The 21,649-nt window shown below is 41.7% G+C and overlaps 1 protein-coding gene across 1 annotated transcript in view; it reads left to right on the forward strand.

The window, feature by feature from the left end:
• Positions 1–21,649, forward strand: part of map1ab (microtubule-associated protein 1Ab) — an 83,661-nt gene that overhangs the window by 56,481 nt on the left and 5,531 nt on the right. The window contains exons 3-6 of the mRNA XM_006782418.3: positions 2,396–2,478; positions 4,018–4,155; positions 6,357–18,126; positions 20,208–20,440. Coding sequence (XP_006782481.2) covers positions 2,396–2,478; positions 4,018–4,155; positions 6,357–18,126; positions 20,208–20,440 — 12,224 coding nt within the window. The remainder of the gene's footprint in view (positions 1–2,395; positions 2,479–4,017; positions 4,156–6,356; positions 18,127–20,207; positions 20,441–21,649) is intronic.

Genomic DNA, 21,649 nt, shown 5'->3' on the forward strand with positions numbered 1-21,649 from the left:
AACCAGAACATTTGAATCAAAAAGAAGCAATTAGACCGTCTGAAAGTTCATTGTTCAGTTCCTGAAGTAACAACCAACATCTGTAATTTAATGTAAATATCCAGATAGCCTGTCTTCTCCTTGATAATAGTAGTATATATGCTGTGGTTTTTGGTGTTAAAACTGTGGGAGCTTAATTAGGATAAAACGTTTATTAACTCTACATTGAACCATTGTTATTGCTATTGAAAACGTGATATGCAGCTTTTAGTTCTTATGACGCACCACAAAAAGATCACGTGTGTGAATGAGTTTGTGATCTGAGAATAGGTAGAATCACTGTGAGGAGAGAAAATAACTCTTGACATTTTCTGAAAATGTCACAGATGATGTGTAGAAAAGAGAAAAATGTGGTTGAATACAAAATTATTCAGTTCACTCTGTTTTTTTCCAAAATTGTACTAATGTCATTTGGTACAAAAAAAAAGGATATAAATGGATGAATCAGATCAGCTGAAAACAGATAATATGTCTGTGATTATTGTGTGCAATATAATATTTGAGTGCTTCTTCCTGTGATCACAGATGGTCTAGACTTAATATCACACTGATTGCATTATTGATATTCAAGTGGAATAATTTCAGAGCTTCTCTTTAATGTATTAAATTACTTGTTTCATATAAACTCCGCTGCATCTTAACAGTCCTTTTTTTTCTTAATGCTGTTCTTTTTGCAGCATGGTATCTTAAGCTGGCAGTGATTTACATTATAGTCTTTTCATGGAAAACATGTGACAGATTGCAAAGAGGAAGGCAAAGTACTGCAAACTCGGGGGATGCACTGAAGATCCCGGCGGATGGTGGAGTCACTGAGATCCTCCTATTAATAGAGCTCTGAGATATCTAATTTGCCCTGAAACAAAGGGGAATTAAAAGCTTAACACCACCTCTAAAATGAGTAGTGTACATAATATAACAAATATGATAGTTCCCATTTTTATGCTCATTTAGTAAGTAAGTGTTTTTTAAATTATTTTAAATGTTAATGTTTAAAATGTCTTTTTTTTTTTACATACTGTACGTTTAGCTCCTGTCTAGACCTTTCTAAAATCCCTGCCCTGGATTGGTCACCTGGTACTACATAAACAATACATTGGTTACCAATCATGTGAGTAGAGCTGTCAGTTGCTGACAAAATGCCAGACCTCAGCCTAACACGTTAGATGAGAACGCAGGGAAGCTGACCACTGTCCCTGTGTCATTCATTCCCATTCACTCAAAGACTTTTGATGAAATGATCTGCACGAATATAAAACAATATTTTGCTCATCATCCATGTAAAGATTTTGTAACTCATACTATAGTCAAGCTGACTGTGATCAACCTCAGTGCAACGGAGATCTCAGCATCTCCATAGACTCCCTGTGCAGCTATAGGAATTTTGCCATATGTAACATTTGCACATTAACTAAAATATAAACTCTGGGCTGAGCTCTCTAAAATGGGACAGCAGCCTCTGTTGTAGTGGCTTGTTTCTAGCTAAACATGACATGACTCTGACATGCTGCTGCTGTTTTAAATCTTTGAATTTAAAGTGTTGATTGTTTCTCTGTTAATAAGTGAGATAAAACCTAACTTTTAATTTGTGGTGTACTTTTGGGGGAGACACGTAATATCAAAAATTTAAATGCACAAAAAAAAAAAAGCTTGTTTTATGTCCTCTATGCATAAGTGCGTTAGTGTTTACTTTCAATCCATGTCCAAATACTGTTTCTATTCAGTCAAAAAATAGAGAAAAATGATGTCCAATTTACAGACATTGTTCCCGAGTTCTGTAATGCACTGTATAAAATGCTGTTAGCCATCCTAGCGCAACTTGCATACAGCAAGCTCATGGCCCAGTAGTTCCCTTTAATCGAGAACTTTGCAGCAGAAAGGGGAGATCTCCCTTTTAATGGGAATAAAGCTCCAGCAAAACCAGCCTGAGGGAGGGGAGCATCTCCCTCACCAGGTTGTGGTGAGGAGAGAACGAAGGGAGGAAAGACGAGTGCAGAGAAACAACAAATAAAATCTCGAGGCTTTAATTTTAAACTTCACCCAACAGACATTTGTGACCTCTTTCTTATTCCAACTTTTGCTCTTGCATTGATGCACAAGTGGGTTGCCTGTCTCTATAAAGGGACTGCCCCACATATAGTAGAGAATGCAGTATAGTAAATCTCTCTGACTCAAAGAGGTTTTCCAGATCAAGTCTGGATGCAATCCAAACAGGATGTCTTCAAACCAGATGGCTGAATGTCTGCCAGCAGTTTCGATCAAGTCGCTTACCTTCTTCGACCTTTCCGGCCTCTATAACCTTTCTTCAGATTTGTTACATTAAAAAAATATTTAAAAGGTTTTCCATCTTCTCTTTCAGGACAAAGGACTCTCCACCACAGGAGTGATGTCTTAGAGACCGTAGTGCTCGTCAACCCTTCAGAAGGCACTGTTTTATCAGAGGTAAGAGCAGCATGTTCTGAATTACTGTTCTTTGCTGGTTTACATTTATTGATGTGAGAAAAGGAGATGCTTACAGTGAGTTCATCTGTGTTTAGCGGCCCTATTTTACCTAATTATTTTACCTAACTTTCCTTTATGGAAAACCTCTTTGAGGATAATGACATTCATGAACTTGTTAACTTCTTCTGGTTTTGGTTTTAGCTGTTACTATTCCTTCCATAGTTTATCAGAACCATAGGTGATGTAAAATATGGATGTACCCACTGTGATTTCACCGACTAGTTTGGCTGCCCTATGTTTTTGGAGGCAGAAGTTACCATATATGGACGAGAAGATGAAGCCCTAAGCTACCAGCCAGTGCAAGCAAACTTAGTTAGCAGTCAGCATCTATGAAGCCACATTATTTGTCTGATAATTCCATTAAAAAGGCTCCAAAAATGCACAAAACAGTAGAGTTCCAGTTCAGCGACACCATTTAGCAGAGATGGTAAATGGCCTGCATTTGTATAGCGCTTTTCTAGTCCTTAAGGACCCCAAAGCGCTTTACACTACATTCAGTCATTCACCCATTCACACACACATTCACACACTGGTGATGGCAAGCCACATTGTAGCCACAGCTGCCCTGGGGCGCACTGACAGAGGCGAGGCTGCCGGACACAGGCGCCACCAGGCCCTCTGACCACCACCAGATGACGCTTAGCAGACACACAATCAGCTACAGTTGCATTCGTGCTTGTTCTACTGACACGTGTCAATATGACCACTCCCCTTACTCCGGTTAAAAAAAATTTCAACCTTGCCAGCTTTTTATTGCAGTAAAGTCTGACATTTTAACACGGGAGTCTTTGGGGATTAGCTATGTTCTGGAACCAGCGTCACATTTTGTTTTCAGCTCCAGAGGTTTCTGCTTTCATTGTGCTCAGATGGTTTTCAGACATGTTTGAGCAGATGTATGTTAACAACTATGCTGAAATTAAACTATGCTAACAGATGGAGATTGCTTTCTTCTTAAAAGTCCTTTTTAAAATGGCAGACCTTTCCACAGATGTTAAGCCATATTACATGTTTACCTAAATGTAGTGTGGAATTGGCGAGGTTATGACTGCTTTAGAGTTGCCAATTGGTAGAATTGGCAAAAAGTACAAAGGTTCTGGGGAAAAGCTAAAGCATAGTGGTGAGGCCACAAATACACTTAATTCAAATTCTTTATTCCATGTCATTTTCCTCACAGTTACGTTCATCTTTTTATTGCACACAAATTTGAGTTGTTTCTATGACTTTCTATGACACAAAATAAAGGCCTGATTTCAGTTGCTTAAATCAAGTAGTTGGCATTATTTTTTTGTCCCTTTTGAAAGGAAAGAAGGGTGAAAAAAATCAGGCCATTAATGCTTAATCTTGTTAACCTTGACACAGTTTAAGTGAATCTTTATTTATCACTAATGCAGGTATTTCTCTATCTATCTTGGCTGTGTTGGCTCCCCTTTAACTGTCCTCTGTCCCTCTCTGTCCTTTCTTCCTCTGTGTGTGTCCCAGATCCAGTCTTTAGTCACAGACTCAGCAGGACACAAGCTTCTGGTCTTGAGTGGGCAGAGCTCAGATCACGGTGCCCTCCTCCTTCAAACTGGTGTTTTCACCTCCCAGACCTTTTCACGTGTCTTTACTGATCCTGGGGTAAGCCATCTACTGTTCTTTGGTAATAATGAAACAAATAACAACATTCAGATTTTGCATTCACAGTTATGTGTGTGGTTAAAAACTGTTTACTTTCAAAGGACAAATGCAAATTTTTATCAGTTGTAAAATGACTACAAAGACAAACAATATGTATAACTGTATATTTCACAAAAGATGATGAGAATTGAAAGTATTCCTGTCCCAACTTTCTAAACGTTCAGTTTTAAAAAAGATCAAAGCTCGCAAAATTAAATTAAACAAATAAATATGTTCATTAAGTGAGATAGAAGGGTGTTGCACAGAGTTCAGAGAGGAGTTCAGACAGGCTCTGGGTAGTAGGGAAGAGTTACCAGATGACTGGGAAAACACAGCTGTAGGGGTGAAGAAGGTGTTTGATGTGTATGATCTTCTGGACAGAGGAAGAAGACTTGGTGGTGGAATGAGGAGGTAAGTTAAAGGAAAAGATTAGCAAAAAAACAAAACAAAGTTGGATAGTTAGGGAGATGAAGAAAGTAGAGAGAGGGAAAGAGAAAGTAGTGAGACTAGGTGTAAAGAAATGACAAAAAGAAAGGCTTGTCGTGAGTTGTATGTTAGGCTGTACATTAACCTCCTAGGACCTGGCGTCCACATATGTGGACATCACATTTTGGGTTATTTAGACCAAAATACTCAATTTTGCTCTACAAGGGCCGGATATCCACTTACAAGAACATTATACTGCCTCTGTTCTATCAAAATTTTAAACGAATATGCTCATATGTGGCTCTTATTATTCTTAAAAACAAAAATAAGGTAAAAAAAAAAAAATCTGGTAATTCTTTGTTTTTACATTCATCGGGCCCCAATATGCCCAAATATCAAAGAGAAATTAAAAATGCATGCTCTGGAAGAGTTCGGGTCTTAGGAGGTTAAGGAAGAGGAAAAAGACTTGGAAAGGATGTGCAGAAAGTTAGGGTGATAGAGACAGAAGGACTAGAGGTCCAGTGAAAGCAGACGATAGGGTGCCAAGAGAAGAACTGTGGTACTGGATGGGTGGAAACGAGTGTCAGGGGTGATTTGTGACAGAAGGATAGCAGCAAGAGTGAGAGGGGAGGTTTATTGAGATGATAGTGGGACCTGCTATGAAGTATGGTGTGGAGATGGTGACATTGAAAAAAAGACAGGAGGCCAAGCTGGATGTGGCAGTTGAAAATCTTAAGATATTCATTGGGTAGTACCTGGATGAACAAGATTAGAAATGAGTGCATCAGAGGGACGTTTCAGATTGAGCGGCTTGGAGACAAAGTTAGAGACACAAGGCTGAGGTAGTTTGGACATGTGCAGACAAAGGACGTTGAAGATGAAGTTTACAGGTAGAAGGAAAAGAGGAAGACTTTAGAAGAGCTTCATGGATGTAGTGAAGGAGGACATGCAGTGTGACAGGACACCCGTAAAGGGAACAGCCGAAAGAAGAGGAAGAAGAAATAAGTCAATCGATTATTAAATAAAAAGCACTATAAATAAATAAAGTCGTCTATTAATTTATATTTAAAAGATCTGTATAATTTACTTCTATATTTATTTACCTTTGTTTTATCATAAGTTCACTTTAATTATAAAGTATTTTATAATGTATTTGTTTGCTAATTATTTACCCTTCACTTTGTTTCCTGTTTGCTTCCTTGAATGTTTATTTATTTCTTTTTACACTTTTTGCATTTCTGCATTATGGAAATGAGGGCTTGTCATTCAAAGGGTGCAATGGTGTCACCTTTGTTGATCAATGTCAGGCTCACAGCAGAAATGACTTCCTTTAGTCGGGAGATTGCTGAAGAGCTGAGGCGCTTAGCTAATCTAGCTGAAAATAGTGCTGTCAGTCAGGACTATTTACTTTTTCGTGTGGATGCTCTGACTTACCGTCTGTTTCAATTAGCAGCATACATGGACACACGGCTGAACCTTCAGTTTTAAATAATTTCAAGCAAGTCATTGTCTAAGCATCTCATTACAACACAAAAATAATACAAAATCAAATTAAAAACTGAAATCCCCAATTGCCTATTTTTATTTTCTGTATTATTTATTTATTTAGGTAGTTTTGGTGGTTCGTTTAGTTGAAATATCTTTTTATGTCATTTCTTCCCTTGACATAAGAGTTTGTGTTGTTTCTATGCATATCATCACTGACTCAGACATGTCTGGGTGTGCTTTTCTTGCAGGTCAGTGAATTGCTGGGCACATCAGCCCCCAAGCAGCAGGCTACACTTACTGTGTCCTGCCGCGGGGAGGTGGGCTGGAGCTCCCTGGGACAGCAGCAGACCCTGCGGGAGTTCTTTGAATACAAACTAAACCCTGAACCTGTTCTGCCCAAGATGGAGGGCGTCACAGAGTTCACAGAGTACGTCTCTGAAACCGTCGATGTCCCTTCACCTTTTGACCTCCTGGAGCCGCCCACTTCTGGAGGCTTCCTGAAACTGTCCAAGCCATGCTGCTACATCTTTCCTGGCGGAAGAGGAGACTCTGCTCTGTTTGCTGTGAATGGCTTCAACATCTTAGTGGATGGAGGCTCCGATCGAAAGTCCTGCTTCTGGAAGCTGGTCCGCCACTTAGACCGCATCGACTCAATACTCCTCACACACATCGGCGCTGACAATCTCCCGGGCATCAATGGGCTTCTTCAAAGGAAGATAGCAGAACAGGAAGAGGAGCAGTCACAAGGCTCCACCAACTATAGTGACTGGATGAAGAACCTGATTTCTCCTGAACTAGGTGTTGTGTTCTTCAACGTGCCAGAGAAGCTTCGCATGCCAGAATCTAATCTTAAAGTGAAACGTAGCATCGAAGAGGCCTCGCTTACTTTGCAGTACCTTAACAAACTCGGTATCAAGCCGGAGCCTCTCTTTCGAGTTGTGAGCAACACCATTGAGCCCATTACACTTTTCCACAAGATGGGAGTGGGCCGGTTAGACATGTACATTCTCAACCCCGTCAAAGACAGTAAAGAGATGCAATTTTTAATGCAGAAGTGGGCTGGCAACAGCAAGGCCAAAACTGGCATTGTGCTGCCCAACGGGAAAGAAGGAGAAATATCTGTGCCCTACCTGACATCAGTCACAGCCTTAGTTGTATGGCTTCCTGCCAGCCCTACAGAAAAGATTGTTAGGGTGCTGTTCCCCGGGAATGCGCCACAAAACAAGATCCTAGAGGGCCTCGAAAAATTAAAGCACCTTGACTTCTTGCGCTATCCTGTCGCCACACAAAAGGACATTGCCTCAGGAGCTCCTCCCTCTGTTATAAAACAAACCAAGTTAAAACAAAGAACGGATAGCAAAGAGAGTCTCAAATCCTCTCCTAAGACCACTGCAAAGGCCCCAAAGAAAGAAGTCGAGGGGCAGGATGATGTGTCAGCCACCACAGAGGCAAAGAGTGACTCTGTGAAAGAAAACATATCAGAGAAAAAAGAGGAGAAAAAGCCCACTAAGACTATAAAATCTAAAACTGAAGTGCCAGAGAAGAAAAAAATCATGAAAGAAAAATCACTGAAAAAACATTCCAAGGAAAGAGTGTCAAAGATGGATGAGAAAAAGGACAAGGAAAAAAAGGAGATCAAAAAAGTGAAGAAGGATGACTCTGCCAAAAAAGATGACAAGAAGGATGCAAAGTTCAAGGATGACAAGAAGAAGGACTCATCCAAACCTGAGCTGAGAAAAATTACTAAGCCTGACCTGAAACCACTTACACCAGAGGTAAGGAAGACATTACATAAAGCTAAAGTGTCAAGTAAAGCCAAAACTGGCAAAAGCAAAACGGTGAAGGTTGAACCTGCTGAACCCAAAGCAGAGGTGTCCAAACCTGAAGTTATACAACCTGAACCGGTAGAAAATGGAGCTGTTGAGGGAACATCTGTTCCCTCCACACCTGAAGACCTCACCAAGGAGTTTGAAGAACTTAAAAAGACTCAAGTTAAAACTGTTTCAGCAGAGCTGGTGGACAGCAATAAGGTCTCTTCTGAGCCACAAGCAGAAACAGAAGAGAAAAGAAAACACGAAGAAGTGTCTGAAATTCCACCTGGAACAAAGTCCCCTGAAAAGGAATCACCAGCCTCAGAAGTCAAAGCTGAAGCTAAAGACGAAGACAAGGAAGTGACTCAGGAGCGAGAGCTAGAAGACGCTCAAAAGTTTGAAGATGAGGGAGCACAAACTCAGGATGAGGATGAGGAAGAAGAGGAAGAGCCCCCAGCTGCTGTAAAGAAAATACAGGAGGAGGTGGAAGAAGACATGGGAATAGGTGAGGAGGAAGATGAGTCAAAATGGAAGGAGGCAAAAGATGAAGCATTTGATAGAAAACACGAGATAGAGGAAATGGAGAAGTCAGAAACTCTCTTAGCCAAGGTTGTGACTAAAGAGGAGCAACAGATGATTCCATCAAGGGATGAGAAAGAGGAAGAGGAGGAGGCAGTGGAGAAGGCTGAACTGGAGGAGGTGGAAGATTTAGATGTAATAGCTGATGAAGAGATCAAACCTGAACATATGGATGAAAGCGAAACCACAGAAATTCTTACTGACGTCAAAGTGGAGGAAGAAGAAGAAGAAGAAGAGGAGGAAGGCTACCTATCACATGTTGGAGGGGCTACTGCTCCTATAACCTCAGTAGCTCAAGGTGCTGCTGCAGCTGAACCCATGTCCTACATCCAAGATGAAACTATTCCTGGTTACTCTGAAACAGAACAGACTATCTCTGATGAGGAGATTCACGAGGAGGCAGAGGAGAGAATACCACATCTTCAGTATGATGTTGGTGCCTACGACATCTCTGTTCCAGATCAGACGGGTTCATTTGTAAACATCCACGGCATGAGGGAGATGCAAGCTGCAGCCATGACAGAGAAAGGTTTTATTCCAGGTGTGCAAGAGCAAGTATCGGTGTTCACCAACATCATCACTGCTCCTCTGGCAGAAGAAGAGCATGTATCTTCTGCAACGTCCATAACAGAGTACGACAAAATATCCTCCTTTCCTACATCTATCGCTGAAGATCAGTCGGTGACATCCGTTGCAGCACCTCAATCTGAAGAGCTGCCTAAAGCTCCAAGTCCCCTGTCTACTCCGCCTGACTCTACTCAATTCAAAGAGCAGCCACTTTCTGCAGGAACTCTTTCACCACCTTCTTTGGAAGAAGACAAACAGTCCAAGTCTCCATCTGATGATCTACAACTTCCTGTTGCAGAAGTGCAAATGGGAGCTAAGGTTGTAGATACTCAGGAAGAGGAGGAGGAGCAGGAAGAGGAGGAGGAGGAAGAAGACCAAACTCCTAATGTTGAAATTTCACTTGAAAAACTCCAAGAGGGCTACGCTTCAACCCAATTGTTGCAGGGTAAAGAGAAAGACATTGAAAAAGTTGCTAGCTCGGGGTCACCTGAAAAGTCTCTACAAGACCTCAAACCTGACCATCTACCAGTTGAAGAGGAAAATATTGACGCAGTTACACCTAAAGACATTTCATCTGTTGTGCCTACTAGACCTTTCGGATCCGACTCAGTGACTTCAGAGAGCGAAGAGCGTTGCTTCAGTCCGGATGATGTCACTGTGAAAATGGCCTCTCCTCCGCAGTCTGGACCCTCAAGCGCAGCTCACTCTCCACTTCGTCAGTCACCAGTGGAAGACAAGATGAAGCTCCCTGATTTGGAGCTGCAAAAGCAAGAGGAATTTGGCGATATAGTGACCACAACTGAGGACAAAAAAGGCGCAAAAGATGATGCAAAAACTGAGACACAGAAAGAGGTTGATCAACAGAAAGCAGATCAGCATGAAGTAGAATCTGCAAAATCTTTGGACAAATTATCTGAAAAAGACATGAAAGAGGCTCCAGTGATCAAAGACCAAGAAAAAGACGCTTCATTCGTGCCAAAAGATGAAGGAAAACAGGCAGAAACTTTACCTGTTGTTGCAGAACCTGTAACAGATGTACAACTACCAGTTTTAGGGAGCGATTCACTGGAATCTGACGACAGGCTCACAGAGAAAGAACCTAAAGTGCCTGAAACGGGTAAATTTCCAGACAGGGAGAGTCGTTTCTTGGACGATGATGATGATGATAACAAGAAAGATGATGACGATCATGATGATAAACCTGCAGTTAAAACCATCAAGGCAGACCGGGAAATGGAAAATGACGATACTTTACATGCTGAACAAATCAAGGAAGAACAGAAGCAGGAATCTGTCATTCAGGAAGACATTTCAGCCATTAAATCTGTCACAGATGAGAACACACAGGAAGAGGCAGTGATAGATGATACTTCTGATGCTAAACCTGTCAAAGAGGAAGTGGCTAAGGACACATTGACTGTTGATATTAAAGATGAATACAAGGAGCCAGAAAAAGACTACACCCCAGTAGCCCAAGACGTAGAGGTAGAAACTGGTGCTCCTGAGGACAAAAAACTTACAGATGAACAGAAACAGAAAGACGAAACACAAAAAGATGATTTTGACCTCAAAACCACAGGTGAGGTTAAGGAGACAGAGGTTAAAAGGGAGGATGTGTCTGATAGCAAGATTTTGATGGAGGAGAAGGAAGAGACAGAAAAGAGTGACACCCTTGATAGTAGCACTTTTAAGATTAAAGAAAAAGAAGTCAAAGAAATCCACCTTTCAGATATCAAGCCTGAGAAGGAAGACATGGGGAAAGAGGGAAAGGAAGAAGATCTCCCTTTCATGGAGAAGAAAAAGGAGACTGAAACATTTGATACTAGTCAAGTCTTCAAAGATAATAAAGAGGAAAAAGAGATCGATAAGATAGATTCTTTTGCTGCCAAGCCCTTTACTGTTGAGCAGAAAGAGGAGAAAAAAGAGGTTTTTGACATTACTGTTCCTAAAGTCAGCAAAGAAGAAGAAAGTATTAGCAAAAAAGATGAATCAGCCATTACTATAAAAGAAGAAAAGGGGCAAGAGATTAGTATGGATATTACACCAAGCCTTACCAAGTCAGAGGAAAAGGATGCAACAATGTGTAGAGATGGCTCTGTGCCTAAACCAGCCACAGAAAAGCTAGAAAAGGACAAAAAAGAAAGCGAAAAAGAGAGTGATGACACCACATCTCCCAGGGAACTGGCTAAAGATATAACAACAAACAAGGATGACGCTTACATCTTCACACCCACTGTAGAAGAGGAGAAGGAGGGCATATGTAAAGATGAGACTCCTCCTGCTATTAAACCTACCTTGGCAGAAGACAAAGATAAACTTACAAGTATAGATGAAATTTCTGGTGTTAAACCAGCAGGTGAAGAAGAAAAGCAACAAGAGGAAAGTAAAGATGCTGCCACCATTAAACCTACCGAGATGGAAAAAGATCACCTGACCGTATCTAAAGTTGATACTTTCTCTGCTACACCAACTGAAGCAGACACAAAGAAAACACTTCAGACCGTCGAACCAGTTGTAGAAGAAGAAAAGGAACAAATATTGAGTAAAGACGTAACTCCTTCTGTCAAATCCGCCAAGATGGAGGAAGAGGATGTAATGATGAGCAAAGAGATTCCTCCTGTCAAAACAAGCGCAGAGATTGTTGTAGTTGGTGCTACACCAACAGCGCAGGACAAAAAAGACAAAGAAAATGGTAAAGATATTTGTGCTGTGGAATCAGCCACAGAAGAAGGAAAAAGGAAGACGACACGTGAGGAGGAAATGCTGACTGTCAAACTGTCCAAGGAAGAAGAGACAATCCAGGATCATAGTGTTGCTATCAAACCCATCAAGAAAGAAGAAAAAGATACAGACACTATTAAAGATGTAATTTCTGATGCAAAACCCTCCATAGCGGAGGAAACCAAAGACACAGCTGGTGTCAAGTCCCTCACAGACGAGGTAAAGGAGGCTGAACTTAGAGATGCTCCATCAGATGTAAAACTCATCCAGGAAGAGGCAAAAGAAATACCAAAGGAGGAAACTTGTGATAAAGATATTAAAAAGGAGGATGAACAGATTATTTCTGAAGGGGCACCCATGAAGGAGATGAAGGAAAAAGACACTGATGATACCAACTTTCAACCCACTGAGGATGACAAAGTTGTGGGAAAAAGTGACATTTCTGAGAAACAAAAAATAAAGCAGGAGCCTAAAGAGCAGGGGAAGAGTGATACTGATGACCACAAAGCTATTTTGGAAGATTTTAAGGATAAAGAAACTGTTAAGGTTGATGCAACAAAAGAGAAAGAAGCTGACACCACTGACGAGCAACCCACAGATGCAAAAAAAACAGAACCATCTAAAGTTGAAACCATTAAGGATGAAACAATAGATACGGTCAAACATCACATTTGTGATGCAGAATCTATCAAACAGGAACTGGAGAAGGAGGTGTACACTCCAACAGTTTCTAAAGAAGAGAAGGAAATGAAAGATTATTTCCCTCTTGAGCCAGAATCTAAGAAAGATGATGGAAAACTAGGTCTTTCACAGACCCAGATCTTGGAAGAGGAGAAGACTAAGAAAGACTATGTTTTTGATATTAGTGATAAACATGGAGTGACCTCTGATAAGCTTCCTGAAGCAGATAAGAAGGATATTTTTGGAGCTGCATCAGTCGAAAAGCAGCCAGACTCCTTGGCAGCAACGTCAGTAAAAGATGACATTTGTAAATCTCCTGACCAAATTTTAGAGGATACAAAAGAAAAAGATATAGAATCAGGGATCATTATTGGTGTTGAAGACAAGATGGGAAAAGAAAAAGATGATGCACATGTTGCGGAACTGAGCAAAGAACAGAAAATGGAAAAAGAGCAAGAAAAAGAATACACATACGAACCTGAAGGCATCACAGAAGAAAAGAAAGAGACGACAGAGGACGAAACGATGATTAAAGAAAAGGTTTCTGCCAGCGTAAAGACCGGTGAGCTCTCAGAGAAGGAAAAACAAGATGTCTCTGATGCAGACCACACCAAAGAGGAGAAATGGGAGAAAGAGGAATTACAGGAGAAGGACATGGACAAAACCATTAAGCAACCTGCTCTGGTGCTCTCTGGAGAGGAAGTATCGGCATCCAAGTTAGAGTACAAACCTGCATTTGTGGTTCAGTCATCTGATGAAGACAGAGAAGATGAAGAGGATGAAGACATTTGTATGGGAGGAGCAGGTTCCAGACCTTTGTCAGTGGAGCCTAGAAAATCTGACCATGACATCTCTTCTGCAGGTTTGCCTTTAACCCAAACAGTACAGATGGGTGATCAAACAAAATCACCTACATCTCAACAGCCCACAGTGATTATACCTACACTTACAATGCAGGAACCCTCTATGGATGAGGACTTCAAAGAGTTTGGGAAAGAGGAGTCCATGCTTTTCCTTGAAGCAGACAAAAATATTGCAAAAACAGAAGCTACACCTGCACCACTCGCCAAGCCCGAGCCATCCTTTGATATTCCCACATCAAAGGAGACAACCTCTGCCAGAACAGAACCAGTGTCAGACTCATCTGAGAAAAAGCCAGCACTGTCAGCAATATCAAGCACAGACAGCCAACCTATGAGCTACACACTTTCAAGTACTGAAAGCCAATCTAGCGTGGAGGAAATGCCACATCAAGAGAAACAGATGCCAGCTGAGGTGAGCTCAGGAATCCAGAGTGCTCCAGAGAAGACAAAACTGGATGAGAAACCAGTAAAAGAAACAGAGAGAGAGATGGAAGGAGAACGAGAGGTGGCGTCTCCGGGATTATCACAACCTTGTTCGTATTTTATGCTGGACAAAGATTCTGAACATGTCAGACGCACAGCTGGCCCAGCAAAAGTGGAAAGTGAAAAACTGAGCACAGAGGAGACTGTCAGTGGAAGGCTTGAAGACGAGAAGCACAGCTTTGGCGCCTCCAAGTACGATCCATATGAAAAACCTATTCCAGGAGATCACGATTTGGACTCACGAGAAGTTTCTCTTGGTTTTGATCATGCTTCTGACATCTGCATTGATGATAACAGAAGATCAAGCCAGGCAGAAGCTGGAGGAGCCATGTTCCTCCTGGATGAGCAGTACAAAGAAGAACCTCTCTCATTCAGCAGAGTCGACTACAGCCCAGTTTCCCTCACAGAGAGCGAGCGAAGCAGCCACCACAGTCGAAGTGCCTCCCCAAGATATGAAGACCGTGAGAAAGGCCAAGAGGAAGAGAGTGAGAGAGAAGAAAGGGCAGACACACCATATGTTGACAAAAGCTTTTCAGCTTTAGAGGTGCAAGACAACAAAATGTCTCAAGCTGCTGAGGCCTATTCTTTCACTCCAAAAGAAGACAAACCAGAGAGGTCAGAAAAAGAGAAAGATGACATAAAGGAAGGTGCTGCAGCAGCCTTTCAAACACAGGCACCAGTAGAAAGTGATTTAGAGTCCAGCAGTGCTGCTCTTCAATCAGCAGGCGTAAGACATGAAATACCCTCTCCCCCATGGAGCCAGACAGATCTTGGTGCACAAGCATCAGGTACTGCTTCACCTTTTGCAGAATTCAGAGAAAAGGAAGCAACAGAAAAAGACAAAGAAAAATCTGAGGAGTCACTCAAAGACAAAACTGACTCCTGTGACCATAGAGAGGGATCTCCATCTGGTCGGTACTCGCCTGCAGAAAAAGACATTTTACCTCAGCAGCCATCGGTGTTAGAGAGCGAGGATGCATCAAGTGATTCAAGGAGTCCCTCTTCGGCCACATTTATAGGACATGAAATTGATGATAATGTTTTGGCATCTGATTATAGCGAAGTTAGCAGTTCTGCTACATCTAAATCCTTAAGTTGTGCTGAAGGAAAAGAGAGCCTGATAGACAAAAGATTACTTGTTGAGGGAGAAGATTTTAACGTTGATGATGACGAAGATGAAGATGAGGATGAGGAGGAGGACGAAGAAGAGGAAGAGTCAAGTGACATAGATATGGAAAAAGGTGCGAGAGAACAGTCTGAGAAGGAAATGTGCAGACGTAGCTCTGGTGACAGTGCTGGGTTAGCAGAGGCAGAGGACTCAAATAAAAAGTCACAGGTCCCTGACTCAACTAAAGAGGAGACTGTATGTAAGATGACACCTGATGATGCCTCAGCTTTTAAAGCCATGGATAAAGAAGTCCAGGATGTAAGTAAAAAAGCATCTGAACCAAAACCAATTAAAGAGGAGGACACTGCTAGAGATACAAGCACATCCAAACCTCCTGAAGCAGCAAGTAAAGACGAAGGCACGTGTGCGCAGAAAATAGATGAAAGCTCTGTTGCTCCAACAGTTACACCCAAACATACTGAAGAAATAAAATTAGAGGATACTGACAAAAAGCATTTGTCCCCTGAGCCATCCACAAAGAGGAGGTTGTCGTCAGCAGAGGGTGTTTCTTCATCTGATGTACTAGAATCAAAGAAAGGAGTTGAAGATAAAGAGTCTCCATTACCAGAGTCAAGTCTTTCAACAAAGGAAACCTGTCACCCGACATCCACGAGTAGCTTAACTGGCAGCTCTTTGGCAACAGACCAAACTGATTCTATGTCAAAGCCTACGTCCAGTCCATCCTCACCGCTAACAGGTAGCTATGCTGATATTGGACATAGTAGGTATGAGAGTTACTACAGTGAAGAGAATCGAGTAGCATTGAAGGATGACAGGAAAGACACCCTTGTGCTCTCAGATGCCTCCCAGCAAAGTGACGATAAGTATTTAAGCCAAAGAGATGTCCAAGAAGGAAGTCAAGATGTGAGGCATACTTCTGGTATCACAGAAAAACACGAGGACTCTACCTCATCACCTTGCCCATACACAAGCTTAACATACTCCGCTTCGACGTACTCCTCAACATCGTACAGTTATTCATATTCAGGGTCTACCCATCTGAGCCAAAAGCTGGGAGGCAAAGATGAACCTTATAAATTATCAACCTCTGAAGTATCTTTGGCCAAAGAGGAACCATCGACTGCGGCAGCGTCAACAAGTTCCTGCTTTGGAGGGTTTCAAAGAGATGAGTACATGGAGGTAATGACAAAACCTGAAACAAAAGAGTCCTTGCCCAGTCAGTTTGAAGAGAGCAAACCATCATCTCCAGGCTTGTCTACTACTGCCAAGCAGCCAGAAGATCAAAGTAGCTCTGTAAAGCCAGACGCAAAATCTTCTACTGACAGCTTTCATATGTTTGAACCTGTGTTAAAAGCATCCACCACAGCACCATTTTTACAAACTACAGGAGACGTTAAGGAGAGTTCATCCACATCAGAAGCACGCTTTGATGTCTCTCCCCTCCAAAGGGCTGACTCTTCTGACAAACAGTCCCAAGAACCTGATACCCTTGAAATGGAGGATGGCACCCTACCGTGTCGTATCGAATGTCAAAAAATCCAAGTAGCTGAGCAAAAACAGATGTTCTCATTAATAACTGAATCATGTGTTGCACAGAGTACAACATCCTCTGAAGAAACAAAGACAGTCGCCATTACCTCTGCAACCGCTGTGTCTAAACCTGATGCAACGATGGAAACAGCTCAACAGGCAGCATCGGTCACTCCGGTGAGTGACACTAACACTACCAAAACCTCATGTGCCGTAACAGACCTGCCCAAATCAGAAGAGGTGAAAGAGAAACAATCGCAGGTAAAAGAAGAAAAGAGTGCTGGGGATACTGCACCACTAAAAGATGATGCCAAGGTGTCAGAAAAAGAATCAAGTGAAAAAGATGAAAAGGCAGACAAAATGAAAGACACTGAATTCAAACAGGTAATAGAAGAAAATAAACCAGAGGAAAAGAGCATTAAAGACATCACAGAGGAGAAAAAAGTAACTTCTGATCCCAAACTGAGTGAAAAGGTAGAAGATGGGAAACAAAGGGAGGCCGAAATAGTGGAGGAGAAAAGCTTATTGGAGATGCCGTCTGAGAGATTAGAGGTAAGGAGAAAGAGCAGTATATCTGATTGGGAGCTTCTACAAAGGCCGGACGACTTTCCAAGTGCCCCCCCTCCAGGTTATGGTGATGATGATGATGAGGAAGGAATGGAGTGGATGGCAAGTGCCCACAGTACCTCAAAAGACATGTACCACACTGAAACATCCAGCAAAGGAGATGTAAAGACTGATCGCCCTTCAGATTTGAACACTGGAGCAACTTCCTCCTCTGAATCCCCGCCAGGATTCTCCTCCTGTGAATACAAACATCGCAAAGGCGAACTTTCGCCATCTTTCATCAACCCCAGCCCTCACCAGCTCTCCAGTGATGAGGGTGAAGATGATTGTGGCAGTGGCCACTCCCAGGAAGGGGGTGAGGATGATCAAGAGCAGCACTCTGTGAAAAGGAGGTCACACAAGCAGAGGCGCCACCATGCTCAGAGTCACCATGGAGATGCCGGACAGGGACAAGGCCAGCTGCCTGGTGCAATGTCATCTGGTTTGGCTGTGACTTTAGCTGGTGAGGAGACACCACCGACATCAGTGAGCGAGTCATTGCCGTCACAGTCCGACTCTGATGTCCCTCCAGAAACTGAGGAGTGTCCATCAATAACGGCAGAGGGAAATCTGGACTCAGACGAAGATGCTGAGCATCTGCCGGTGGACAAATTATCTGGAGCTGGTGGTGGCCACCATCCTTCATCACCACGGTCATCTCAGAAGACTCACGATCCCCTTCCCGCTCCGATGAAGGACCCTCTACCCCACCCACCTCACCCAGATGTGTGCATGGTGGATCCAGAGGCTCTTCTCAATGATCACAGCAGTACAGAGAAAATTCTCAAGAAGGAGCACAAGACCACCAAGGGCCTGAGAAAGGGGAAACCCAAGTCAGCCTCTCCTGCTCGAAAGGGGGAAGTCAGGAAGAGGTCTTCTACTCCAGTGAAACAGTCTAAGGACTCTGCCTCACCGCGATCAGCCTCCCTCAGGAGGAAGGACACAGACAGAAGCTCCAGGCTCATCAAAATGTCTGAAACCCATGGTTCAAGGAGCGAGATCCTCAACCCTGGGAAAGGCTTGGTCAATGGCATCAAGAGCAGTTCAGGTGAGGTTAATCATTAACATTCTGTAAGACTAAGCTTTTGGAAAACCAAATTTAATCAGGAGAGCTGTTATTATCATTATTGCCCCTAGATATTTGACCTTGACTTTACTGTGTAATGCATATTCAGAAGGAGCACTTTAAGAATTTTGCACACTTACAGCAGGTAAAATAAGCATCGAACAAGTCACCAATTTTCCAAGTAAATATACTTCTAAAGGTGCTGTTGACATAAAATTATCACCAGACGTCAGTAACAGCCCATCCAATCCACACACGCACAGTCTTGCTAAAATGTTCTCACTTGTTTCATCTTCATCCTCCTGGTAGATGGCAGCAGATTTATACCTAGAATGTCTTGGTACATTTTCCCATTTATCCTTCCTTCTGTTATATGAAGCAGTACTGTATGCTGAAAAACAGATTTCACCTCCCACCTCCAGACTTCACTGTTGGTATGGTGTTTTTTGGTGAAATGCAGTGACTTTTGATCTCCAAACGTAGAACGTATCATGGCATCTAAAGACTTCAGTTTTGGTCTCATCTAGCCAGACTGAATCCTTCCAGTATTTCACAGACTTGTCTAAATGTTGTTCAGCAAACTTGAAATGTGATTTAACATGCATTTAACTCCATTTCTTCAGCAATGGAGTCTTGTGTGACTCCATTGCCATGATACAGGCCATGGCGGTTGAATACATTACTTATTGTTTTCTTTGAAACAATTGTACCTGCTGATTCTAGGTCTTTCTGTAACGCTCCACAAGTACTCCTTGGCTCTTGGACAACTCTTCTGATAATTCTTTTCAATCCTGTCTGAAATCTTGCAGGGAGCACCTGGTTGTGGCCACTTTATGGTGAAATGATGTTCTTTCAACTTCCAGATTATGGCCCCAACAGTGCTCACTGGAACATCCAGTAGTCTAGAAATTGTTCTGTAACCAATGCCATCAGTATGTTTTGCAACAATAAGGTTAAGCCTTGAAAGAGCTCATTATCTAATTACTGATAGATTTCAGTGGGTGTCGTGACTTTCCATGCCTTTCTGCACCTCTTTTCTTAGAAAATGTATGAGTTTTTTAATACTTATTTACCTGCTGTATTACTGTTTGATGGAAATAGCTTCTGGGTCTGAAAAGTGACGCCAGTGAAAAGGTTCCTTTAACCTGTATTATTTATAATGGCCAGAAGGGGTCCATGAAACATGATGTTCATATTTTTCATTTTGTATGCCTTCATCAGAGTAAAAAGAATGATTAAGCAGGGCAAGCTTTGTCAGACCTGTAGCATCTGCTTTCAAAAAGCCAAAGTGACAATGGCAAAAATGCTCAAATTGAGGCTTCACAGCTGAAAAATTATTGGCTATGTTTGTCTTGAATTTTAAGTCTATGTTTGTTGCACACAAAACAGTGACATCAAGGTTGATTGTATAACAATAGAACTCATTACTTACAAAGATTTTCTAAGAAAAATCACTTCAAGTGATAACTCCTCAGGTGGTGATAACATTAGCACTTCAAACAAAATGGAGAATGTTCAGGTCCCAATCGGATCACATTTAAAAATCCAAACAAAATATTCTGTAATGGATTTGATAAAACTAAAGAGAGTTGTTAAGTTTAAAATTTAGACACAAGCAGAAGTGGATTTAAATGTCATTCTCCAATTTTAAATCTCAAAGCTCTCAGTTATGCCCTCAAAAGATATAATTTGGGAAAGATGGATATGTTCTGTTTGCGTGTGTGTTTGCATGAAACTGGTATTGCTTCTTTTCATCTGTCTGTGAATATAATATAGTTACACTAATCTTTATGTGAGGGAGTAATGATGGAAATTACTGTGCTCAGTTACAATCAAACATTTAACAGCAAAGCGTGGGTAAGGAAGAGCACATTAGAGTGATGGAAATGCAGCACACAGTCGTTGTGTTGCGATGACACAGTCATATATTGCAAAAAGAATTTCATCATATGAATGAATTAGATAATTATCTCACTTGATGAAAGCGCTTATTTCTTTCTGCATTTTCAGGAGAGTCATTTTTAATATTTGAATTCTTATTTTGTATCCTTGATCACTTCCAGGTAATAACGCCCAGAAATCCAGTTCGACTGTCCCCCCTGGACCACCTGTCTATGTTGACCTGGCCTATGTGCCCAACCACTGCAGTGCCAAGAATGTGGACCAGGAATTCTTCAAGAGAGTGCGGGCTGCATACTACGTTGTGAGTGGGAATGACCCAAGCAGTGGAGAGCCTAGCCGTGGAGTCCTGGATGCCCTGCTGGAAGGCAAAGCTCAGTGGGGTTCCAATTTGCAGGTATTTAACCCCTCGCTGCCTTAGCTTGGGCATCTTGTTCTCTTTTGATATTTTCTCACATTTTCTATGACTATAGTATATGTACTCTATAATATATGGATAGATTACATCAGCAAGAGTTGAGGCTCGGGTGTGAAATTTATGGTTTTCAGGGTTTTTATCGTTATTTTTTAAATTGTTTTTATCATTAACTGTTTCCCTGGGTCTTTTACCATGTGTTACTGGTACCAGAAAAAAATGTTTTTTTCTGGTACCAGTACTAGTTTTATTTTGTTGTAGTTACCCGCAACACCTTAAAGGCCGGCCCGTGAAAATATTGTCGGACATAAACCAGTCTGTGGCGCAAAAAAGGTTGGGGACCGCTGGATTACATATATGAAGTGCACAGCATAGATTCATTACTTTGGGAAACCATGTCAATCATGGAATCAACACTTTCTTATTACAGAAGTTGGTAGATATCCGAGCTAAAAGGATAATAATCATAATAAGGCTGATGACTTCACTGTATACCACAGAGCACCTAATGTGTACATTTACTTGACCTTGTGGCCCACAGCAGCAAATATAACTAGAACGTCATTCTTGTCTCTAAAGAAAAGACAGCTATAGCTCAAGTGAGCACAATATCAATTATCAAATTGTAACAAAAAATTAAAGGTTTGCTATTTTCATTTCCGACTCCTTTTTTGTATTCCTATATACTCTACTAGAGTAGCTTTGTGTGAGTCACAGCTCAAAGTAAACCTTATTTATCTCACACAGTTAATTGTGTGAGATAAATTCAGGGGTTAATTGGTGCAGCCCCTCAATTAACCCACTGTCTAAAAAAAGCTGTTTTACCTCATTTCCTTTTAAGCCAACTTTCTTCTGATTGGCTGCTCCTCTCAACTCACTGGACTTAAGAAACTGATTGGCGATGTCATGATAGCCATGTCCACCTTATACGCTGTCTATGGTGTGCACAACATGACCCTATTAAGGCTACTGAGCATTTAGAGCAATCTGAAGCCTGAGCTTTAGGCTCACGTGGTTTATGAACTAAACATATTTAAGAAAACACACACTCTGCAACAGAGCACTTTATAAATAACTGTGCACCTTGACAACCAAGAAATTCAGCTAAAGTTTTCCACAGTGTTTTAAAGTCTCCTGCTCTTCCTCTTGTTATCTAAGTCAGTCTTTCCATCAGAGTGCCGTGCCATTTCT

This window comes from Neolamprologus brichardi, chromosome 7 (genome assembly GCF_056152115.1).
Source record: "Neolamprologus brichardi isolate AB-2024 chromosome 7, ASM5615211v1, whole genome shotgun sequence".
Lineage (NCBI taxonomy): Eukaryota > Metazoa > Chordata > Actinopteri > Cichliformes > Cichlidae > Neolamprologus > Neolamprologus brichardi.